Genomic DNA, 26,980 nt, shown 5'->3' on the forward strand with positions numbered 1-26,980 from the left:
ATGGACAGCAGAACCCACCCACTCCGTGACATGATTGCTGGAATGAGGAGCATGTTGAGCAGTAGGTGTTTCAGGGAGCGCCACAGAAACTTACATGTGCCATAATAAGACTACACAACACACCCAGTGCCACCATGGACTAAATTAACCCATTCTTCAAGTAGGCTACAACTAAAATGCACCTGCGCAATACGTTTCTGCACAATTTTAATTCTTCAATCCATCAATCTATGCCAAATCACATAATATCTATGGCATGCCCTAGTTATTCTAAAGAAGAATTTATTCAAGGTTTTTTTTTAAAGGCTATTCTTACCATTTATTTGTTTTTTCCCCATTTATTTTTTTCTATAAAACTAGATTGGCATTAATTAAAATAAACATTTGAGTTATAAATCAAAATGTGTGTGTGTTTGTGTGTGTGTGCGCGCGCGCGCGTGTGTGTAGCTGTCAGTCCGTCAGTCGGGCAGTGCGGATGAGCCGGATACGCCAACTTCAAGCAATATAGATATAGCTGACAAAATTCACACCGAATTCAGACTCGGACACTTTCCACACTCGGAATACTGGCTTCGTCTAAAAGTAAACATCTTTTCGGGGCAGACAAACGACAAAGAAAGAAAGTGGGAGTGGGATTTTGCTTGAGACATATTTGAAGGGTTGCTGGCTTTAGCCTGACTGGGGTGCGTTAGCATGCTAATGGAGCAGCGCCGCAGTGGATGTCTCTCCACCCGCTCTTTTTTCCTCAAATTAGACTGACGTCGTTCAGATTACATTTCATTCTCTGTTTTCAGTTGTATCCGTCAGTATTTCTACTATTTTTCCTTAAGCGAAGTGTGTAAAAGGCTCCCGAGGGGAGGCTGGCTTGTCGGGCTAGCTAGTTAGCAAGTAAGGAAGGCTTACTGATGAAGTCTTAAGGAGCTTTTGCAGTTTACGGACGAGAACTTAAAACAACACCGCGTTTTGCTCTTAACTTTAATGTTATATATAACAGCAGACTGTTTTATCACATTCGGCGAGTTATTCATCTGTCTAGGGAGCTAATAGTTGAGTGGTACAGTTAGCTGGCTGCGGTTAGTTAGCTAACTGAACGTTATGCCAAATGATATTTTACTAAGAGACAGTTAGGACACCACTAGCTTAATTAAAGCACTTGTCACTGTGTGATAGTTAATTTATTGTTATACAACAAACAATGGCCTCGGCTGGTAACACTGTCTCATCGTTTGCGAGCAAAACAAAAACGAAGAAGAAACATTTCGTGGCTCAGAAAGTGAAGCTGTTTCGTGCCAGCGACCCTCTGCTCAGTGTTCTCATGTGGGGAATAAACCATTCGGTAAGTCAAACCTGCAGTCTTTTTCTTTGTTTATGTCTGTTATTGATCAATGAATTAGAGTTAACAAGGAAAGAGAAGTTCACTATGTCTCGCAACCTACAATTGGCAGCATCTGTTGGATCCATGCACTTACGGATCATCAGAGGTCTGCTTTGATTTTCTGTTGCCTAACCTTCAGTTTAATGAACATCATTCTGTTTTGTCCCTTAAAGCACTTGCAGATGCGTATTATTATGTTCTTAAAGCATGTGAACAAAACTTGTCAAAAGAATGGTTGACTTGTTCATTTTCTTCATGACTTAAAGATATTGTTCATGTCAAAAAAAAAACTTCTTCTCACATGCCCATATTGATGCAAACTAGTTTAAAACCTTCATTTGTTGTTTATGCAGTAATGAATCTCATTTGTGAGCTCTCTGTCCTTTTATGTGCATGCAAAGAGGTTGCAAAATAATATCTGTATCAGTAGTGGAGTTGTGGGTGAGTAATCGTTTCCTGTTGGAAGTTTTGGTTGCAAGATGATAAGCTTAGAGGTTTATTGAAGCAAGACTCATCTCAGCTGATACTGACTGTTATTGTTTGCATCATTGGCCGTCTTTGGAGAGGAAAGCCTCCTTGGTGTGTTTCCCTTACAGGCCTACACATTTCAGTTAGGAGTGTTTCATATTTATATCTGTTTGACTGAATGGCAGTATTTGCTCTTAAATACCAATAATAATAAAATCTGATTTAGATGCCTTGGCATCCCAAGTTGTCCATTTATGTTTTGTGTGACAGTCTTCACCTCCAGCTGTTTGTTAGATGTTTCTCTATGAATGAACTGTCTCAGACCAATATACTATTGTGTTGTACATAAGTTTTTTTTTTAAAAATATCATTCTTCGCAGGTCTTCAGAGATACAGCTTGTTTTCAGTTTCCTACTTTTTCTTTTTCTTTTTTGCACTGTCTGGTGACATTTTCCAAATGGTAGATGTGTTTAGTTGTCTGAGATGTAATAAAGTTTTGTTATTTTCCAGTCACACATACCATTCTTAAGGGTAATTTTTCTGCTTAATTTGTTTATTTACAGTAGATAAATGTAGCCTGTGTAGATGGTTGACATTTAAGAAGATGTTCTAGTAGACCAGGCATGAAAATAATTTAACTATTTGTTTTGCATTCATGCCCTCTTGTGAATACACATCCTCACTACCCATATTCAAAACACTGAAAAGGTATCCAGAAATGTACATGAGCATATATTTGTGTTAATGTTAATATTAGTGTTGATTGTTTCTATTTATTGGTTTTAGGTTAGTATTGGGTATTTAATTGGACACCCTTTTCCATCTATTTTTTATATTTTTGATTACTTTTGCCCTCATCTATTTTAACTTGCATCGACAAAAAAAAAGTTTTTTTTTTTTTTTTACAGGGTTGTATTTTTAATTTAAATATTTTTCATTTATTAGCTTTAATCCATGAAATATAATTATTGAACTAATTATGCTTTTAAATAGTAATAAAATATTATATAATATAATTTAAAAATATTGGCTAATATCGGCAATGGCCAGAATTATAATATTGTTGCATCACTTGTGTTAAAGGTACAATATGTAAGATTTTTGCTTTAAAATATCCAAAAAACCACTAGCACAGTGTTATATATTTTGTTCTCTTGTGTAATTGCATTATCCCATGTTTCAAATAATGTTTAAAGGTGCAATGTGTAAAATTTGGAAGGATCTGTTGACAAAAAAAAATGCAATATAATATACATAACTATGTTTTCAGTGGTGTATAAAGACCTTACATAATGAACCGTTATTTTATTTTTTTTTACCTTAGAATAAGCCATTTATATATATATACACCACGGGTCCACTTACATGTTAAGTCGCCATTTCACGGCGGCATGTTTCTAGCCCTAAATGGACAAACTGCTCTACAGAGTGCGTTTCGTCACTATTAGTGTTGTCAAAAGTACCAGTACTTCGGTACCAAGTTGGTACTGAAATTTTGAAAATGTGACGATACCAGCATTTCTGTAGTACAGAGTATCCAGGTATATTCAGTACCCAGGGATAGGGCTGTGCCAGTATTTTACGTGAATATGACACGAGTGAAGCACAAAGCTTTGTTTACAGAAGAAATGGGCTAATAGGTGAGCAATTAAATGTGACATCGCAGCCATGGAAACATTTTGTTTCATGCCGAATGAGAGAGGTACATGAGTCCATACTTTTAAGCTTTGTCGGCTTTGTATTCTGTTTTGCGAATCGCGATCTGGTCACCCGATTAGAAGAGAATTTAACATTATTCCATTAGTCATTCAACTGAAAATGGAATCTCTGTTTCTTTTCCAGGGGATTATAAAAGTTTCTTCCTTTCGTTCGCTTTTAATTAGGCCTAGTATATTCGCATTCTTTACCGTGGTAAAGTAGAAAAAGCACAGTAGGACAGAAACCTTTTTGCTTGCACGTCAATTTCTATTTAACTCAGTTTGTGCTTGTTATTAGACTTTACAAGGCGCGTCAAGTTTATTTGTATAGCGCGTTTCATGCACGCCGGTGTATGTTATTATATTTCTATATTTCTATATTTATATGTATATTTAGTTTTGCGTTCTCTGGCAGCTCAAAATCAAACAAAGCCTGAATCTCTGAAGATAAAACTAGCTCTTCAGTCCTTTTACAACAAGTGTCAGTTGCTTGTAACATCAGGAGATAACATGAAGATATTATAAAAGAGATGGTCTCTTTCCTGCTCGTGTCCCACATCCCTCTCAAAGTGCAGAGCGGCTATCTGACGCATCTTTGTGCGGAAATAAAAAACGAATGTTTTTTAGAATAATACTTAACTTTCATATTATTTAGGCTGCAGTGTGAAGGAATAGCTCAAATAAACATGCACGTCTGTTTCAAAATGGATATTTGAGCATTTGTTTATTTTTTTTTATATACGCTCCAAATATTTATATGTATGATTACCATCATATTTAATGTTTTTAAAAATAGGCTAGTTAAATAAAATAGTAAAATAGTTCAAACAGATTTTCCTGTGGTACCGAAATTGGTACCGAGAAGAGAACCGCAAAATTTTACTGGTATTGGTACCGACTACTGGAATTTTGGTACTGTGACAACACTAGTCACTATATTGTTGTTCTTCTAAATTGTTTGTGTTTTTAGAGGCAGCTCACATCGTCACTATGTTGAATATGCATGATGCCTCTAAAATTTACACACTGCACCTTTAATTCCAGAGAAATTCGCAATTTTAACCAGTGTAATGTCCCTCTTCATTGCGTTGCCTGTCAGTGGTGTCATGTCCATGTTATCCTCGGTTTCCGCTATTATTGCTGTAGAAGTCAAGGCAACACAGTAAGTCTCATGAACAAAATGCAGTAGAATTAGTTGTAGCATCTAGCATGTCACTCTGTTGTTGCTGTTTTGCACAATCGAGTAGTTACACAATTATTAGTTATCGCTAGTTATTAGTTATTTATTGCTGCAGGTTCTGTCTCCAAAAATAGCTCCAAGAAACGTAAACATATGGGTGAATCAAATGACTCAAGAGTTTGGGACAAGAGGACAAATAAAATGAGGATCAATATCGGTGTGACATTTCCTAACACTGTTTAACAAGTCTGGTGAACAAGTCTATGGCAGTGTAATTAAATACAGTATGTGTTATAAATAGTAAGTCAGCCTTTTGACTTATGCTGTGGGTACATTCAAATGTACTTTTAGTAGGATTGTTTTGTGTTGCCCCACCATTTATTTTGACAAATAAAGTGACATGTATTGAGTAGTAATTTAGCATTTAAACATTACGTTGCTTGCAGCTAATTCATTAGAATGAAATAAAAACTTTGTTTGTCATCCATGAGCATGATTTGTCCCGTCGGATTGATGATTGAAGTGAAGACAACGAACGCCCATCATTCCACACTCCCTCACAGCATCCATCAAGCTACGTCTATGTTATTATTTTGAATATGCGACCTCTGGCAGCATGTAGCTTGTGATGTAGCTGAATTAGTGACAGATCTTTTCTTTCATTTTTTTTTGACACATCCAAGTGAAACTGATTATCACAAAGAAAAAAAATGTAGGCTGAGGACTTGGACATGAGTGTGCAGTCAGTTGTAAGAAAGAGGCAGGGTTTAAGCAAACTAAATGATTTAAGAAGTCCTGCCTGTCACCAGAGAGAAGTCTGACATTTCACTGGAATATTGAGTTATTAGCCTACATTTTGATTAAAAATGACCAAAATTTTATAACTGAATATTTAAAAAAAAAATGTGCATGGATGAATTGTTCAAAATAAGATCCAATTAGAAAATAAATGGGGTAAATTTCTAGTTGATTCCAACTAACTAAAGTGTTTTATGTAAAAATGTTAAACCACAGCCGATTGTTGGGTTGTTTTGTATGATATAAACATCAACAGAGAGCTGTGCTTTGTGCCATGGGTCAAAGCAGAGGTCAGGTCTTGGTCTTGCAGGGCTAGAATGGAATTGGAGAGGGGGAGGCCAAAAATCACAAGAGAGAAGCAGAAAACAGAGATTTCCTTATCTGTGACAGCCCCAACAGTTAAATACATTGACTGCCACTGACTGGAGCTAAGCAGCGCTACTACATTCTGAAGGCTGCAAGTGGGCCTTGAAAGTTGAAACCCTAACCTAGTGTTGGATATTTCAGATATCAAGCAACTCTGAGAATATGTGGTCAAGAAAGTTGAGGGTGGAGTAGTTGTTGCTCTCCGTGGAGCTTACACTGCTAATGAATCATGCATGCAGCTGCAGGCCCTCACTGAGCTCAGACTACTAAACAGAAAAGCAGCGGCCCTTGACCACTAAGGACCACGATGCTTGAATTTGATTAGCAAACCAGTGAATGGGGAATATAATGTAACCTTATTCTGTCTCATATCAAGGAGCACCTCAGCTTTTGTGTTCTGAAGCTGTCTGTTTTTGTGGGTCTACAAAAGGCTAATTTGTATATGCATTGAAAGTGATATGAGAATTAATGCTAATAAGGGGATATTCAGTTAAGGTGATTATGAAATCAAACACAGAGGGAAGTGGTTGTTTTAGTCCAGCAGAATCACTCATGGCTGTTCCACTACCCTCCCCTTTCTGATTACTCTGTAAAGGTCTTTACTCTCTTTTAATCTCTTTATCTCTTACTTTTCTCTTTGTTAATCCCTCCATGCTTCCCAGACTCTCCCGCCCTGACCAAGAGTTGCTCTGTCTGTGTTTGGATTGCATAAGGAGTTTCTAAAAATACTCAAGATTCAGCAGCAGATCTATGGCACTGGGAAAATAGACAGACTATTTTATTTTTACACTGCCTAAGGCAAATGCTGATCATCTTCAAAGTCTTTAAAGCTCAATCATAAAGCTTTGATTAGCACTACATATGCAGAATGATCTTCACATGCTTTTCTCAGCAAGATGCATTTCTGCTGAACTACACGTGGGATGATATTTGCCATTTACTTTGTCGTAGGCGTATCAGGTTCAACAAAAATTTGCTAATCGCCATGCCACTTTTTATCTGTGTAGTCTTTTCGTGTGTGTCCATCCATACTAGTAAGGGAAGATAAATCAAAACTAACACTATTAATAGTACATCCATAGATACCTCATTCTCTTCTTTATTTGCAAGGCTTAGATAATGACGCCTACACAGATTCAGCGTACCTAAGGACGTTTTGATTAGGCATGTGACGGTATCAAATTTTCATGTTGCGATAATTGCTGAAGCTTTTATCATGGTATACAGTATTATCATGATATTCAAATAAGTTGCAAAAAAGTGTTGTCATTGTATAACATGTTTAAGAACTCTGAAAGTTTAAATATAATTATAAAATTTTACTTTGAAAAATTTTACTTTATAATTTTATAAACCGATTAAAGTGCAAAAGAATTATAAAGAACGACAGGTAACCCTTTACAGTAAGGTCTCATTTAAGGTTAGTTAAATGACACTAAATAACACTAAGATTGAGCAATAGTATTATTTTTTGTTATTGTTAGCTAAGAAACAACTGATCATTGTTAGTTTCATCTCAGGTCCATTGAATAAGTTCTTTTGATTTTAGTAATTAAGTAAACATTAACTAAGAAATTAACATTTACTAAGATTAATATATGCTTTATAATTATTTTTCATTGTCAGTTTGGTAATAATGAATTAACATGTTAACTAATGAAGCCTTATGTCAAGTTTTACTGAACAATAATAAATAATCTGAACATTTTCAATCATTAAGACATGTTGTAGTCCAGACTAAAATATAAAAATGTTTGAAAATAAATAGCCTATTAAGTCTTTAAGTATTAAGTATTTGGTGCTGTGATGAACAACATTGCGAATACAAAATATTAAATGGCTGTTTGAAGCGTTTTAAAAACTGTTCAGTAGGGCAGCTGCTTTGTTTACAGGGTTTCCGGGGTATCCGCTGCACTTCTGCTGTTCCATCAGCGCCCTCTTTCATTCAGCGTGTTCTCCTTCACTCGTTCCGCCATGTGCTTCTCGTTCACGTTGAGCTTGTTTACATCTGAGTGCACGTGTCCCTTTGACGCAGCATACAGCAGTGTTGTGCATTTTATACGGTTGATGGGAAAAGAATTCTTAAAATGCATTATAAAAGTTCGAATAAGCCGTAATTAATAATTATTCACGGTATTTTGAAGTGCCCACGATAACAATTTCGTGCATATTCATTATCGTGATATATCGTATTACTGAATACTGGCACATGTCTAGTTTTGATAAATCACAAGTGGATGACGCTAAATACAGGTGTAAATGGGGACTAAAACGTTTTGAGCTTGTCCACTTTCTGTCACTACCAGAGGTAGTCACAAAACGCATTCAACCGGATTGCTTTCAAATTGTAAATGCTCATGTGGTTGAATGCATTCGAACACCCACAAAAGACATTTAAAAAGCAATGCAAGTACGCTAGCCAGACGGGATTTAAACTTTGTCGGCTGAAGACCCAAGCTTGGTTTTGTCAGATCCGAAAGCTGTTACTCGTCTCCAGCTGCGTAAATTGCGTGAGCTTATTTTGTCCATTAGATTAAAAGATCTGAAAAAGTCCATATATTTACCCACCCATAGACTCTCCCCCTTGAAGAAATCTAAACAGAAGTGGTTGAAAGTGGACAAAAGATTAAAACACCAGGTGTAAACGATAATCTCTCCCTCATATACATGTGATCCAATCGACCAAAATACATCTTAATACCAGTTGAAAACAGGGCCTAAGTTTATTCATATGAGGGCAGCACAGGTGAATGACCTGCGTAACAGATTTACCTCAACCTTGAGTAGTACAAGATCAACATGTACCTCAGATTTGGTCATAAACATCCTCACTGCTGTCTTTACAGTTATAGATTGCAGATGATCACATTCTGTCCAAACGCTTCGCCAAGTTGCCCAAAATCTATGTGTTTTTAATACAGTTATTCTTGTTGCTGTTGCTATGTATTCACTGACTAAAATAATGCGTGTGAGCAAAGACGTTTTTTAAACACTGTCATTAATATAGCAGCTCAGTATCAGCAGCTGATGAACTTTTAATTTTAGAGTGTCTAAAGAAATGACTAGCATCTGAGGTTTTAATGCATGTGGGCAAACTATGAATAGCCTCATATGTGACCTTTAGGGCTTTTTCTTAGCCTTCCTCTAGAATTTGAATGAATCATTTGGTTAGATAAATTGCTTCCTAGTTTCCAGAACACTTTTTCTTTGTAAAAAGTTTCTAAATGGTTTTCTGTTGACATGAGAATGTGATAGAGGGATAATTTTAATGTTGACATACAGTAAGTGTGAGTAAATGACGACAGAATTCTAACACATTATCATGTCAACACACTTCATTTAGAAAGCCAAAAGTTTACTCATCCAAAGACTTGTGGGTGAGTAAATGATGACAGAATTTTCATTTTTGGATGAATTATCTCTTTAAGGTTAATTAACAAATCAACACTCTTCTGTGTAATTCATCACAATATAATTGTAACCTGTTTCGGATCATATTGTAGCTTTTGATTTTAGACTCATAGGCTCGTATGCAATAAATGAAGGCATTGTTGACGTCAACAGGCTGAAATACCGAACACCCCACTATGATGAATGCACTGCTTAGAAACAAAGAGCTTCATAAACATCTGGTAGGAGGATGAGCATTCTCTGAACTAGGCTTCCTGCACTGATAGAGTGCAAGCTTGTCAGCTCTGTAGCGGAAAACCTGACTTCGCTGCCATGGAGACAAACAGGAAGTGGTAGTGTGAAACTTGGCTGATGAGATTGGTGCACAGATATAAGTGCTTACTTCTTGAACAGATGAAACTGTTGCTGCAGGCTTGTAAAACACCTATAACGTGGCCTCAGCACGATGGGGAGTCTAAAGCAGTCGCCTTTGTATGTTATTTTTGTTTAAAGTATGAGGAAGCTAGTCGAGGAGATCCTGTGCAGCTGCTCCTGGCTTTGTTGGAAATGTTAGTCCATTATCCCTGGATCCTCAAAGGATCTAGCATGTAGGTGGAAAGTGGGACAGTGGAGTATGTTGTCTACTCCAGTTTCTCAGTTTCTAATCTTGTGCAGTGCAACGTCTCTAAAACTGCTTGCGCTCCGTCACTCGCTCACGGAGTAGAATTTATTGGATCAAGGTTACCAGCTCCAATGGTTAACTGGCTTTTAGGCAGCTAAAGACTCATTTGTTTCAAACCAGCATAAGCACATATTCACATTAGGTGTTTTACATGTAACAACACACTAAATGACTTTGCAAAGTATATTTTTGTGTCATTAATTTTTTAAAGAGAGGGCATCTTGAGTGCACACGATTTTTCAGGATTAAGCCGCAGTCACACTAGACTTTGAGCATGCAGAATTTGTTCTGACACTGCAATGGTTGTGATATGACATCACGCTATGTAGCGTCATTTTTAAAAACTTGAATTTAACATAATACATTCAAAATGTGAATTCTTTTAATTCAGCCAAGAGGTCACACCTTGACACATTAATCTTCTACTAGTCACACGTTCATGTGATGTGAATTCGCAGGTCAGAGTTCAACAAACTTGAACTTTGGAATGAAGCTTTTGACATGATCTTGCTTTTGATGCGTTCACATGCGTATGAATAGAAGTCAATGGAATAAAAAGTGTAGTGTGACCACCCCTTTACTGTATGTTACAGGGATAGTTCAGCCTAAAATGAAAATTTTGTCACCCTCATTTTGTCACCCTCATGTTTTTCCAAAACTGTATGACTTTCTATCTTCTGTGAAACACAAAAATGTTGGTCACCAAACCGTTTTGCTTACCATAAACTTTCATTGTATGGACAAAATACAAACTGAGAGAAATAACCATTGAAATCACTGTTAGGCAATATTATTTTAGTAAATTTGAGTAATTTTATGTGCTTTTGTCATTTTTATTTATTTATTTATTTATTTTTTAAATGTTTATTTAACATTTATTTGTAATTTCAGGTTTAGTTTTAGTAATTTTAGTAGGGATGCACTGATACCGATATCAGTATATCAAATACTGTGCCATTAACAAAAACGAACACAAAAAGTGTTTGTGTCCAGACAAAGAAACTCAACAGAGCACAATAGAGATATCAGAGAAGGATGTCTATGAAGTAAATGTATCTAATTAACAGAGTATTAAACAAATTAAATATTCACACTATAGCTGCTGTGCGTGAGCTGAACAAAACACAGTGGAGTGCGAGCTTGTCGATCACATCCCTTTTTCACAGACATCGCTGGAAAGTTTGTAGTAGTAATAGCAAAGGAAGTAAAACAAGTTGCATATTACTAACATTAACTGATGGTAAAGAGAGCGTGCGCACTTCTCTTGCATGCTCTTGATTGCTGATCACTTACTCATTTAAATGACAACTAAATGGAATGTACAAGTAAAAACATGAACTATTACATGATTTATGTATAACGAGTGGTTCATTATTACAGGAAGGCGGTACAGTAATCACATGACATTTTCAATAAGTTTGCTGTGAGAAAGCTGCCGCCCAGAAAGCTGCCTCTCAGGACAGCGCAAATAGCCTATTGAAATTGAGTTTCTTAAATGCCCATATAGGCAAGTATCCTTGTGAAACATTGTCGGTTACGTCTTAAGTGAATGTAAATGGAAAGAAAACGCATGTGTGACAGCATGTTGGATATGTGCAGCTCTTAAAGTGACAGCAGCCTAATAAACCTACTGCTGTCTTTGTCCTCAATGTTAATCTAACAACAAAAGACAAAGAGAAAATCACTCACTGCTCTTGAACTTGAATAACTTTTGTAACTTTAATAATGATTAATCTATATTTGTTTTAGACAGTGAAGACTATTCAGCATTATTTTACATTTGATTATTCAATTTCTGTACCTGAAATTCATGATATTTCACTGGTATCTAAAAATTTGAACCACTGGCCCAACCAGGCCAGTAGAAAAAAAAAAATCCTTATCATTGAGCCCTGCTGGAGCAGCTCTAAATATTCTCTGTTCTATTAAATTAAAAATATAAAGTGATAGAGCAGTGAAAGTAGTAGCACCTACAATACATTTTAACATGCATAATTAGGCATGAAAATAACTGAAGGATATATTTATTTGTTAAGCCAACTAATTTGATTCATATTCTTTTGGTTTTTCTGCCCTATATTTTTAAAAATTCAGAGGAAACTCAGTATCGGCAAGTAAAAATGACTAAAAAATGACTCATTCAGAATCATTCTGGAAAAAGTGGTATCGGTGCATCCAGAAATTTTAGTGTTTTAACTTAAATTTGTAATTTTCTACATTTCATTGAAAACGGAGGAATTCATTTAGAAATTGTTTATCTTTCAATGTCATTGTTGCCATTAGTACTTGTTATGCACAGTCCCAGGTGTTGGATGCATGTTTCACAAAAAGGAACATATATAGTTCCTTATTTGTCCATGTGGTATACAGAGTCCTTAAACTCTGGTCTCCAAAATAGGCTGTAGCTACTAAAAGTGACTGAGAAGGCCCCCTGCTGTAGCTGACGTGGGGTCACAGAGCCGTTTTCCGCTCGCTGTTGCTTCACCATTGCCAGTAGACAGGCTTAGTCCTCTAGAAAGCACAGCTCATACCTCATCCTGCACGCACATGTTTCTGCAAGCGCCTGTTGCCTCTTAACCCCTCACAACACCGCTTAGCTTTAATTGCATTTCAAATAAACACCGCATTAATCCCATCCTGCGGGAAAAAACCACATTGGTTTTACTGTGTCACTATGCTTCTGCATTTTACATGCTATTTATAACAAAACATCGGCAGAAAAGCGTGTTTGAGACAGAGATTTTTATCCCCTCTGCTTTTGGTTAGCACACTTTTGGTTTGTGGGTGATTTAGTGCCATGTTCCCTTGGCAGTATGTAGCGCTTGTATGTCGTCTGCAGCAGCGCTCTGCCTGTAGCTCTCTTGATCTTTGATAAATAGTGTGTACAACAGCCCGGCGGAGGAGCAGTTATGTTTCTTTTGGTCAGACAGCCTATCTATTCTGTTGAAAGGATAAACGGTTTATGTCAGCACAATCTAAAGAAAAACTAGTTTCTGTTTTAGTGATGAGTGGGCATAAACATTCTCGAAATTTGCTTCCTGTGTTCATAGGTTTGGCTTCCTCAATTTGATATTTAATTTCCTTGAACACTATTTTAAAAATGTCATATTTACAGTCCATAAATGAGTATTTTGTTTGTTGTTAATCTACATAATTTTAAGCCATGTCTAGCTAAATTTGCTCATATTTGGTGTTACAAATAAAAACTTGGTGGACATACATTGTTACAAAGCATTGTGATTGCTCTTCCTACCTAGTGCTTCAGCATAGCCTAATTTCTGACCACAGCGAGAAAGATGAGCCTAAATCACTAAGCAGTAACCACAGCATGCATTACAGCCTCTTTACACTTGCTTGTGTCAGGAGAGAGGTGTTTTAAAGGGTTTCAAGTGACCTTGTTTAAAATGCCTGACTTCCTTTCACAATTTGCATTCTCGTAAAGGGTTTCTGTAACCCAAAGCCTGCTCGGATCGGCCCACAGGTTTCCCCTTGGACGGACAAGAACCCTACCCATGTCCTTTTTGACAGAAATGAAGTTAAAAAACATTGGAATGTAGTTTGCCACTGTTATTTAAGGTTGTATGTCATGTGACACTTTGCAGGGCTGAATATCCTACATAATATAAAATGATTGATTGTAGTTTTTTGTGTTTATATATAATTTAGAAAAAAAAATAGTAAGGCTGTCTAAATGTTAGTCAATGAGAAGGCACTTGGTCGAATAAATTTTAATTTGTTGGTTAGTCGCAGAAAAAAACTCCACAGCAGTTGGCAAAGTCGCGCAGTGACAGATCATTAGCACGGCCGGTCCATGCGGTAATGTGGCGGGCAGAAAATTCAAAGTGTGTGAACATTTCAAGAGGTAAAAAATGACTACAAAAAGGCGATGTATGACCTCAAACATGACTTATCATTTAAACATCGTAGTAGCCTAACGTTAGCCACTTTACATGGCCACTTGCTCTAACATTGACTGTTTTAACAATGTCTTTACTACTTTTCTGGACCTTAAATGGCGGTAGTTACAATGCTTTCTATGGGAGATATAAAACCTCAAATAAAAAAAAATTCAAATAGAACACTCAGAAGATAAACTTGAATCACAACCACTTAAAGGGTTCACCCAAAAATGAAAATTCTGACAATTACTCACCCTCATGTCGTTCCAAACTCGTAAGACCTTCGTTCATCTTCAGAACACAAATTAAAGGTGCCGTAGAACATGTTTTCAAAAGATGTTATACAAGTCTAAGGTGTCCCCTGACTGTGTCTGTGAAGTTTCAGCTCAAAATACCCATAGATTTTTTTTTATTAATTTTTTTAACTGCCTATTTTGGGGCATCATTAAATATGCGCCGATTCAGGCTGCGGCCCCTTTAAATTCTCGTGCTCCCTGCCCCCGAGCTCGCGACTGCCTTAAACAGCATGAACAAAGTTCACACAGCTAATATAACCCTCAAAATGGACCTTTACAAAGTGTTCGTCATGCAGCATGTCTAATCGCGCAAGTATGGTATTTATTTGGATGTTTACATTTGATTCTGAATGAGTTTGAGGCGATGCTCCGTGGCTAAATTTTAACATTACACACTGTTGGAGAGATTCATAAAGAATTAAGTTGTGTTTATGAATCATACAGACTGCAAGTGTTTAAAAAATGAAAATAACGACAGTCTTGTCTCTGTGAATACAGTAAGAAACGATTGTAACTTTAACCACATTTAACAGCAACATGCTAACGAAACATTTAGAAAGACAATTTACAAATATCACTAAAAATATCATGATATCATGGATCATGTCAGTTATTATTGCTCCATCTGCCATTTTTCGCTGTTGTCCTTGCTTGCTTACCTAGTCTGATGATTCTGCTGTGCACATCCAGACATCCTCCCCTTGTCTAATGCCTTGAACATGATCTGGCATATGCAAATATTGGGGGCGTACATATTAATGATCCCGTCTGTTACGTAACAGTCTGTGTTATGTTGAGATTCGCCTGTTCTTCTGAGGTCTTTTAAACAAATGAGATTTATGTAAGAAGGAGGAAACAATGGAGTTTGAGACTCACTGTATGTCATTTCCATGTACTGAACTCTTGTTATTCAACTATGCCAAGGTAAATTCAATTTTTAATTCTAGGGCACCTTTAAGATATTTTTTGATGAAATCCGATGGCTCAGTGAGGCCTCTATTGCCAGCAGTGTCACCGAACCTCTCAAGATCCAGAAAGATACTAAAGACATGTTTAAAACAGTTCATGTGAGTTCAGTGGTTCAACCTTAATATTATAAAGCATCTAGAATACTTTTATGCGCAAAAAAACCCCAAAATAACGACTTTTCAACAAAATCTAGTGATGTGCGATTATTAAAACACTGCTTTTGAAGCTTTACTTTTCGAATCAGTGGTTCAGAGTGCCATAGTCACGTGATTTTATTAAACGAGGCTTCGTTTACGTGATACAAACCACTGATTCGAAACAAAAGATTCGTAAAGCTTTGAAGCAGTGTTTTGAAATCACCCATCACTAGATATTGTTGACAAGTCATTATTTTGTTTTTTTGGCACACAAAAAGTATTCTCTTCCCTTCATAACATTAAGGTTGAACCACTGTAGTCACATGAACTGTTTTAAATATGTCTTTAGTAATTTTCTGGATCTTGAGAGGTTCAGTGACATTGCTGGCAATAGAGGCCTCACTGGCCATCGGATTTCATCAAAAATATCTTAATTTGTATTCCGAAGATGAACAAAGGTCTTATAGGTGTGGAACGACATGAGGGTGATTTAATTAATGACAGAATTTGTATTTTTTGGTGAACTAACCCTTTAACATCGATGATGATAGACAAATGAACTAGGGAAACTCAGGGCTTATATAATCAGAACGTAATCAAAAGAGAACCAGAACAGGTGCGTGGAATTAGGAACTATGAAAACTAATTAACAAACAGGGAAACTAACTAGAAACTAAGGAGAACGTGAACAGAGCAAACAGAGTAAAGACAAAACTAAGACATAACATACATTATCTGCCATACTATGAAATTAATTATTGGCATCGATCAAGAATGACATATCAATGCATTTTTATCATTCTTAGAAATAATCATTCTAGTGGATTAGCTATACATTTAGTGATAGATAGATATTAAATTGCAGTTTTATTATGTTATAGCAAAATATCCACAAGGAAAGCCAAATAATTGACTGTTGGATGTGTGACATTCATGAATAGTTTTTTCAAAATTGACATGCAGAACAAATGAGGTATAATTACATTTGCTCAGACTAGAAAAAAAGATAAGACATTCTGCCTCCTGTAGGTAGTACTGCTTACCCACAGTGCATTTGGCTCTGAGGCACACTTCAAATCCAGAAGCCTGGCATTCAACCAGCCAATAGGAAAGTCTCTAGAGACTTCAATGCTCTCCATTCTCCAGGAGGTCACATCACAGTGGGTCGATGCAATATCTCCTTGTTTTGGAAGACAACCTGTCTCTAGCCTTCTGTGAGCAAACTCAGTTAAATGGGTTGACTGACAGGCAGCGAGCCTCTAAATGCAACTTCTTTGACCATTGCTTACACTGTTACTATGTATTTTACAGAGGAAATGAAGAAATTCGCTCTAACTCGCTCCTTGATTAAAAGCCTTTTTTTTTTTTTTTTTTTTTTTTTTTTACTGATTAGATCTATGTGAGATCCTAAATGACTGCCATCTTCTGGGAATGTCAGAAGATAACACAATTTGGTTGCATTTCCATGTTTTCTCATGTTTATTTATTTATTCCTTTAATTTCTATAGATTTATTTACATTTCTAAATTATTTTATAAATAAAAAAAATTCTACATTATTTACAGGGATGCACAATATATTATCGACCGACATGAGGTTTTTATTTGTGTAATCTTTAGCAAATCTTAAATAAATTTTTAATACTGTACGTTAAGATTTTGTAATGCCCAATTTAAACAGATTGATTTAATTGTAATTTTAAACAATTTATTTAGACAAAATAGTATCAAATTTTACTATTTTTAATGCCATTTTAATCTAACAATTGGTTACTGGCATTAACATGAAAATGATTATCAACCAGAAATTTAATATCTGCGTATCCCTGCTTTTTTTGTTTTTGTTTGTTTGTTTTGTACAGTATATATATTTATTATCTGCCAGGATTGTCAAATATAACATCTTTGATCTCCCATGGTGCTTCGTGCCTATTTGATTGCTTATAATTATCCTGGTGCATGCATGTCCTCAAACAAACAAATATATCACACTAATTAAAGCCTTCTGCAGTCCTCTTGAGTTTAGTTAGCGCTATAGTTATTTATTTATTTCTTAATAGAGGGAAAGAACCTATGAGTCACCAGATCTCTTTGTTGGAATGAAAACTGTCCACAGCAGTTTTAAATTCCCACTTCTCACAATGCAGCAGTTTCCGTTATTACGATTTTATTACGAGTGTTGTTTTCACAAGAGCAAACTGTGCAAAGCAGGAACTGATGACTGTTGAATGTAGCACATTGTTTCAGATCCTGAGCAGAGCAAAGCAGAGCATTGTGTCACAGAGATATCGCCCTCTGATGAGCAGAACACATCACTCACACTGATGCTTTCCTGTACCCAGTACATCTCAGCACCTTCTGTTTCTGTGCATTGATTGGTTCAGTGTCACTTGATTTATGTTAATCGCAAAAAATGTGTGGTGTGTGAACTAGTATTTTTAGTTCTGGTGGTGAGTGTTTAGGATTTTGTATTTTAAATTGTATTATATGTATATTTTATAGGCTGTCCTATTCTCAAGATATTGGTATTGGTCATAAGTTTCCATGCCCATATTGGGTGACCACTACACTTGACTCCCATTTTAAGACCCAAACCCTGACCAAGTAACCAGTAACTGAATCTCTCTCCTTCTCTTTCTTCTTCTCTCTAGATAAATGAGTTGAGCCATGTTCAGATCCCCATCATGCTTATGCCTGATGACTTCAAAGCCTACTCTAAGATTAAAGTGGACAACCACCTTTTCAACAAGTGAGTTCTTCTCAAACTTTTCACTTTTCCTTATCTCAACTGCTGTGATCCAACAGTTTTGAATCTTTTAATCTTGAATCTTGTGTTAGATGTATTCAGATGAGTGAATCTCTTGAAACCTGTCAAGAAAGTGTCTGAATCATAAGAAAAATTCTTAGTACTGAAATGGCATAATATATATTCACCATAAAATCAATGGATCAGTGGAATATTGCAGTATTATAAATGACTTATACTTGCACATCATGATTATTTCTTAATTCACGTGCTCTCGTGTTCTTTAATCAAAAAAATGTTCCCCTCCCTTTTGCAATGACAACCTGTCACTCACATAAGATCACAGCAATAGCAAACCAAAATGATCCAATCAATAGAATGCTGCTGAGATTATGTATTTTTATAGGCCTAAACCAAGAAATGAGCAGTGTTGGGGAAAGTTACTTTTAAAAGCAATTCATTACAATATTGTACTACTCCCTAAAAAGTAACTAATTGCACTACTTAGTTACTTTTTATGGAGAGTAATGCATTACATTACTTTTGCGTTACTTTTTTTCACCTGGTCTTGGCTTACTTGTATTTTTTAATAACAAAAGTTCTGTTTTTGGAAAATGTAAAGGCCCTTTCAAACCAAAAGTGAAATGAGTAAGCCTCAAGGCCCGTACACACCGGGACGAATATCGCACGCGTTTATCGTCAGCGTTTTTCGAGACGTTTTTTGTGTTCACACCCAAGCGATTTTCACCGGAGATGCGCCGAGTGAAAGTGCAAATTCACTCCCTGACAGTATGTGTCCAGGCACGTGAACAAAAGCGCCAATCTCATTGGTCGGCCAGTTTTTAATGCGGCGCGTCAAACCAAAAAAATGAACCCGAGGCACTTTTATAAAAATGACGCTTTTACGCCTCGCGTTTTTCGCGTCGGTGTGCACACTCACATTGGCGCCCGTTGTTTAGTCACGAGGCGTTAAACGTCTGCGAAAATCGCGCGCGATATTCGTCCCGGTGTGAACAGGCCTTCAGGCTGAAGGAAATGCAAATTCATGCCTGTACAGTAGAGGGCGCAGCTCAAACAACCCTTTCATCTGAGCTGCCATTCTGGATTGAAGAAGAATAGGACACAGGAGAAGAAACTTCAACAGTCTTTATAATAAAAACTAAACAAAAAAAATTAAAAAATTAAACGTGATGTTTAACTAAATTTTTTTTTGCTTATTCGTATGTTGAATTAGATCATCAAAAGTCAGCAGCAAAGACATTGGTTAACAAAGTGAGATTAAAGCTGCTGTCCATAACTTTTTTTGGTTAAAAATTATCCAAAATAATTTTCTGAGCAAGTACGAAATCAGCCAGTGTTCAAAACTGTCTCCTTTAGGGATGTCCCGATCAGGTTTTTTTGCCCTCGAGTCCGAGTCATTTGATTTTGAGTATCTGCCGATACCGAGTCCCGAACCGATACTTCTATAATACATCAAAAAAAGAATAAAGAAGAGCGGAAAAAAAAACAGATCCAGGACGTTCCTTATTTTTTATTTAATTACAAACAGAGCACTTCTGTGAGGTAGCTTGAACAATCAAGTAATAAATAACATAAATTGTTCACTTCACTTCACTTTAGTGCAACAGTAAATATAAAAAAGGCTAATATAAAAACAAATATATTTGGTTTGATTTGGGTATGCTGCAGTCTGTGTAATAACTAAAATAATGTTTATATATATCATATTTCCTGGCTAGTTTACTTTAGTTTTTTATAATACACCATACTTTAACCCAAACTGAATAATAAAAAACAAGTTTAAATGGGTAAATCTTCTATTATTATTTTTGATTCTTAATTTTCTTTTCTGTCATACTCAAATTCTTGTTAAAACACATTAGACATGCGTATTGTGTGCATTTTGAACACTTTTCGTGTGAAATTATATTTATTTTGTCCATCAAAAGTGTGCTTTCACTTTAATTACGCGTCAGCAGCGCAGCGTGTGTCTCAATCAGCTCCCTAGTTCAGTAGTCAGGGCACTGATCAGGGTATCAGCCACATTCACTTATACTGATTCACGACCTAGGGAGCTAGGGAGCTGATTGAGACACAGGGATAGACTCGGTGCCGAGACGATCGCGGCACTGCTGCTTACGCGACGCTCCTGCCTGACGCTTTACGAGCTGCTCCTGCTGCCTGTGTGAATGCATCCGTTGGTTGACATGCACGCTGAAAAAAATATGCGCTACTCGCGCCGCTTACGCTTGCAGTGTGAAACAGGCCTAACTCTGTGCCACCGCATCACTATAGATGTGTTAAAAATAATGAGAATATATATACATATATATCCGAGTCCTGATCGGGAGGTAACGTCCGATTCCGATCGAGTCTGAAACCACATGATCGGGCCCGATTTCCGATCACGTGATCGGATCTGGACATCCCTAGTTTCCTTACCTTAACCCGATTCACAACAGTAAGCTTGTGATACTGTTTTATAATAAAACAGGTGGGTTTCCGCGGGAAATTCAAGCATGCAGCCATTCGTCTTTGCATCATTACGACACATCTGTAAACAGAAAGAACGAGTCACAGCTAGTAGGCTATATGTGAGGACATAGCAGATCCTTTATAGCGTTTTCTCACAGCAGCTGAAACAATTACACTTATCAATTTGATGGCGGATTGTAATCCAGAAAGGTCCAAATGACAATCATCAGTGACAACTGGAGATTCACCTGTAGTCGAAAGCAAAAGACTTCGGATTGGCTACAGAAATTGAAATCTACATGTAACGCTAATACACACTAAATACAGAGTCACGCAATGCTGATGTTGTTAACATTAACAATTTGAGAAAAAAGTATAATAATAATAATAATTTGCACAGTTTGGCGTGATCTGAACTAAACTATCGTTAGATTTAATCACCATTGGCCACGTGATTCATTGTTATGCTTTTTTCTCAGTTGGTCAGAACAAAAGTGGCAGACATGTTACTTAATTGTTCAGATGACATTTTCTGGTGAAAATCCTTATTTTGGTCATACTTCCCAAGACGTAGAATCTGTAATTCTGAAGTACAGTATCACGTATGTGATACATTAGATTCATCCGTGCTGAGGAGCCGTGGGCGATGCACAACCCACATAAAGATAATAATTCCGCAAATAACTGCAATTGCAGGTTTCAAACGCAGATGGCGACAAAGAGGCAAAACTTAAAGACTGCAGCTTTAAATATATAAATTATATATGTGTTATTTAATGTTTAATTATTGAAAGATTTGCATAATATTCTGAGTGTGCATTTCACAGTCTTCATTCATTCATTCATTCTGCTTTTTCAAGTGAGATGAGTAAATGCATGTTCACATTTAGTCTAGAACTACAATAACCATCATGTTTACCAGCACACACAACACCTTTGCACTTCCTCACGATTCTCTCAACCTGGGGGCAGGAGACCTGTCGGACAATAAATGAGAAAACAAAGTAACTTGCATTACTTGTTTGAAAAAGTAACTCAGATATTTTGTTGTAAATGTAAAAGTAATGCCTTACTTTATTAGTTACTTGGAAAAAGTCATTGGATTACGTAACTCGTGTTTCTTGTAATGCGTTACCCCAACACTGGAAATGAGTTTGTATTTTAACACTTCTGGTTCCATCGTTCACAAGTCAGTTGGGGTTTTTTTTGAATGTGGTTTTGGTTAAAAGCCTGAAATAAGGTATGTGGTGAACACAAGCTAAAGATATTTTCACATTTTATTCTATGGCATAAAACACACCAGTAAAATTACCTCTCTCATGATTTTTTACAGCTTTTACTTGTCTTGAAAAAGATGGTTGCTAACAAAGCTGCTAAATGACATTAGCTCCAAGCTTAGCTTTTTATTTCTGGCAATTGTATTTAGGTTTCAAAATTTATAAAAGTTGTGTTCAATTTGTGAAAATTACCTGGATGGACAAAACGTGCAAGTACCATGAACTTTTGTTGATCACAGAGCTTATTTTTTGCAACAATTTTAAAGTCTATGGAAAAATTGTTGAGGGAACCAGTGTGATGTTAACTTCTGGGTTTGCCTTTAAAAAATATGTCATCACTGCAGCACTCAATTCCCGATGTACAAAATCTCATATTCACTCATATTCGTAACAGTAGAGAAGAGTATTATAACTTCAACTCTAGAGATGTTTCTTTGGTGAATTCACTTTTATCTCTTTGCTTCTTTGCTTTTCAGAGAGAATATGCCAAGCCATTTTAAGTTCAAGGAGTATTGCCCTCTTGTTTTTCGTAATTTGAGAGAGAGGTTCAGCATCGATGACCAGGACTTCCAGGTAAGCTTTGTGAAAGAGAGAGAAATGATCCAAAGTGTCATGTTCAGTGTCTTAAAACCACAGCATACTGCAGTTGAACAACACAAAACACCAGTGTACTCACTACTAAACAATGCCAAATAGATTCAGTTCTCCGTTAGAAAGGCCCATGATTACCAAGAGGTAATTTAGTCATTAACCACTCAATTTGCTGTCGTAATGAAGACCATTATTCCCCATAATAACACAGTAATGTCAGAGCTGTCCTTGCATCCTCCAGACTCCCACGTACAAATGTTCTTAATCATATCCCTTTCCCCATGTCTTTTTCATAGAAGAAAATACCTTTTTTAGCAAGAATAGGCACAATCAGTCTGCATTAGGCAGAAAGGCTTTTCTCAACATTTCTAATTTTGGCTAATGAGGAAGATATGCCTTTGCATTTCACTGTAATCAGTCAGAGCTCAAGGTCTTGGTTAGAGCTCCCTGTCTGCTTGTGTGGGTTTAAAAGGTATTACATTATGACTGTAACCCTGACACATATACAAAAAAACATCAGCTTCCCAGAATGTGCTGCTTATTTTATGGTCTTGATTAGAGATGTTCAGTAGGAGCTGTTTACTGGAGTTTAGGCTTCCTATGTTATACATCAGAGAAGAATGAAACCTTTATAAGACAAGCACAAAATTTTGCAAATTTAGAAGTGTGTACAACTACATATTTTCAAAATCAACTAGTCAATTTTAAGGAATCCCTATATCAGTGGTTTAAATTTAAAACAAGACAAAACAAATGTTGAAATAAGCCAGATATTTTTTTTGTTTCATTCCTGCCCTTGACAACTGTTGCTTGAAAAACCTGGATATATGAGTTAGCGTCATTTTAAAAATGTATTTTCTAGCTCTGGCATATAAATGAATACAATTTATGAACATTTAACTGTCACCTCTCTTTTTGAGCATAGACATGAAAATGCACTATCCAAACGTAAATTGTTGTACTTCAAGAATGCTTTTGAATATAGGCCTAAGTTTGGTCTGGTTTTAAAGAAGACACACAACAGATTGTTGCTGAAGTGAAAGCACTTCAAAAAATGAAAATAGGAAAATTTATAGCAGTTTCAATTTACTGTAAATCAAACGTACTGTACTAAAAATGCGTTATTATACAGTTATTTTTTACTCTAAAATTGATATAAAAAAAAATCAAAGCCATAAGTCTAATCAAGTTGTGTTCCAAATTTGAAGTTGATATCACAAAAATTGAAGTTCCCATGAGATTTCGTTTAGGCGTTGTCCAAAAAATAGCCACCGGGTGTTTTGACGCATTCTCCTGTAACAAATTAATACATTTCAGTCCAAATATCACTTCTATCACAAAACAATATGGCTGAATATGGAAGCTTGAGATTCAGACCTTTCCGACAATGTCTTTTTGTCAAGATTAGAACAGTTTTGACTATAAAGTAGTTAAAATAAATTTTGTAATATGAAACATGACAACACTGACTAGGGGGAGGAGCCCATTAAAAGGATTTAAAGTATGATATCTAATTGATGATGATACCTAATTTATGGTGATTACTAAAATATGTGATACAAAAAAAGGTAATAAATAAAAACACCACAAAGCGTTCCGCTAGAGGGACAGTGACAGTTAAGAGGCTAATTTCTAATTGCACCAATCACTAAATTTGGTAGAAATTGTGAGTACAAAATATTTTTCAAAATCATTATCCGGTAAATCAAGAACTACTGGAAGAGTCATGGGGCCTTGGAATATTTTTGTGGAAAATGTGGGATCTCAGATTCAAAATGTTTTAGAACTACTGCCCTATATAATTAGGCTAGTTTAGGACAGCTTTTCATGTCGGTCATAAGTGGGCGGTGCTTGGGACCAGACGTTATGCCGCAAGTCAAAAGTCTGGCTATGCAAAACTACCTGCATGATAACAGCTGTTTTGTAATACAGATCTAGCATAATCCCACTAATTTTCCTAGCGTTGTGGGTTTTTTCAGTCCACCCTGCGTCCTCTGACAGCTACCTGCCTCATCATCACTATTTTCAGCCCATCTGTGCACACACTTCCCTGCAGAACGAGCCGTCAGCTGAACAGCTACAGGCCCTAACCTGCATGACTCAGCCTGGGAAGCCTTTCGAAATCTCATATCCTGCTTTTGGTTTTGTGTTTAATGAGTATACTTGATGACTATGTTGAGGAAATGAAAATGAGGAAATCCAAGCGCATAGATTTGAGGAACAGAGATGCAGTGATGCACAGAGACAGAGGGAGTCGATAGGAATATGTGTGGGTGTGTTACATGTATATGGAAATGTACATAGAGCTGCTCTGTGCAGCTTTGTCCGACACTCACCTTCACTGAGTAGAGACCCTCTGGCCTTTTCATGTGCGCCATGTGTCTACGATGAGCTTTTTGAGCTTTTTTCCCGAAACTGGGACAGACACAAGGGCAGTTGGAAATTGCTGTCTGCATCAAAGTGGTCAGGTGTTGGTGGGCAGGGCGATTACATTAAATGATCTCCATACAAAATTTTGTTAGCAGAAACTAGCATACCTTTTTTCCACGAGAGCCAGTGCTCAGTGGTGAGTTCTGTGAACCTCTTTCAGAACTTGAACTTCAGAAATTTCGACATGACATAACTGACTGTTACTACTTAAACTGCCTACAAACAAACATGCAGCAATCAGCATCACAGTCTTATTTTTTGCTGTGCTTACACTTATTTTTGACTATTTCTTGTTAAAAAAATCAAAGAAATTAATACATTTATTCAGCAAGGATGCATTTAAATAACTCTTTCACATTGTTAGAAAAAATATAAATTTCAAATACTATAAATGCTGTTCTTTTAAAATTTCTATTTTTGAAGAATCCTGAAAAAAAAAAAAAAAATTATGGTTTCCATAAAAATATTAAGCAGTACATCTGTTTTCAACATTATAGTAATAAGAAATGTTTCTTGAGCACAAAATCAGCATATTATAATGTTTTCTGAAGGATCATGTGACACTGAAGACTGGAGTAATGATGCTGAAAATTCAGATTTGCCATCACAGGAATAAATTAGTAGAAAAATGTAGTTTCAAATTGTAATAATAGTTCATAATGTAACTTTTTTTTCACTGTGTTTTTAATAAAATAAATGCAGCCTTGGTGAGCAGAAGAGACTTCTTTCAAAAATTTAATTCTTATTGTGAATCTTATTCTGAAATAATATTTCAGATTGAATATATAGTGACAATGTTGTCTATCAACTGGATAAAGGAATCACTCTGTGACACTTAGGGCCCTAATTTAACAGTTTAAGCACATGGTCTAAAGCGCACGGCGCAGGTGCGCTTAGGGCGTGTCCAAATCCACTTTTGATAGTTTAACGACGGGAAAAATGGTCGGCGTGCCCGGCGCATGGTCTAAAAGGTTGTCCCTATTCTCTTAATGAGTAATGTGTGTGTTTTGGGCATAACCTGCAATAAACCAATCAGAGTCTCATCTCCCATTCCCTTTAAAAGCCAGTTGCGCTCACACCATGGCAGATTTGCAGAATTTGCAAGCGGAAAAAACAGAACACTTCTCTAGCAAAGAAATGGCTCTGCTCGTGCGCGAGGTTAAAGCGCGTGAGCAGACCATCTACGGGACAAACCGGATTCCACCAAATCATTTTTATCTTTATGCACACAATAATAATCTTTTACATTTGTAATCCTTTTATTTTTAATATTTGTCATTTTTGTGTGCTGCTTCGCGTCCCTGTGTGTGTTAATAAGCAGAGTGTACATGCATTGTTTCTGCCTAAAGGTGCATATTACTAACATGCTCTTTAAATAACAAAAAAATTTTTTGCTCCATTGACTTTAGACTAGGTTTCAGTTGGTCAATGGTGCAGTCTATTTCACTTGCCTCAAAATAGCAACGCACCAACAATGCGCCTGAACACACCGCGTTTTCAGACCAGAAACCAGCACAAATGGGCTCAAATGCATTTGCTATTTTAACAACGTGGCACAGAACATAAAAATGATAACTGCGTCGGGCTGAAACTAGCAAAAAACACTTGCGTCATGCCGCATTGTGCCGGGTATATGATGCGGCCCTTTGTATTGATAGGTTAATTAATAGCAATTATTTATTTTTGTTGCATCCGTCTAGCCAGTCTGAGTTGTTTTTGCTTTGAAAACTTTTATGGTGATTATGTTATCTTGTTTTTTGGATAATGACATGGTTGGTTCCTGGATCGAAACCAGCATGTGTGTTCTGTAGATTGTGTGCTGTTTTTCTGGCTCAGAACTGTAATGTGTAACAGGGCCAGATTGGGTTGAAAAGGGGAAAACTACTGCTTTTTAGATCAACAGTTTTATGGTGTTAATCAATTGCTAATAAACATTGGTGGTTGCGAAAATGTGCTTAAAGAAAATGCGTAAATATATACAAAGTTGAACAGATGCTAGTTTGAGATGGTAAGAGAAATTAGCATAAAAACCAACCATCTGTTTCAACTTTTCTGCTTTAAATTACCATTCACTTCTAATTCAGTGTGATGATGTTGAGATCTCACTTCCGTGTACAAGGACCTGTAAATGAAAGTGTTAAAAAGTCTCTCTCAGTCACATCAGTCTTTGTGTGTATTACATATGACAAGACCTCTTCCTCTTTC

The 26,980-nt window shown here is 36.5% G+C and overlaps 1 protein-coding gene across 1 annotated transcript in view; it reads left to right on the forward strand.

Moving 5' to 3' along the window:
- The first annotated feature begins 428 nt into the window (after positions 1-428).
- Positions 429-26,980, forward strand: part of pip4k2aa (phosphatidylinositol-5-phosphate 4-kinase, type II, alpha a) — a 40,471-nt gene continuing 13,919 nt past the window's right edge. Inside the window, 3 exon segments of the mRNA XM_048174034.1 lie at positions 429-1,336; positions 17,908-18,005; positions 22,231-22,327. Of these exon segments, the coding sequence (XP_048029991.1) occupies positions 1,196-1,336; positions 17,908-18,005; positions 22,231-22,327 (336 nt within the window). The 5' untranslated portion in view covers positions 429-1,195.

The sequence above is a fragment of the Megalobrama amblycephala genome, linkage group LG22, assembly GCF_018812025.1.
Source record: "Megalobrama amblycephala isolate DHTTF-2021 linkage group LG22, ASM1881202v1, whole genome shotgun sequence".
In the NCBI taxonomy this organism is placed as follows: domain Eukaryota; kingdom Metazoa; phylum Chordata; class Actinopteri; order Cypriniformes; family Xenocyprididae; genus Megalobrama; species Megalobrama amblycephala.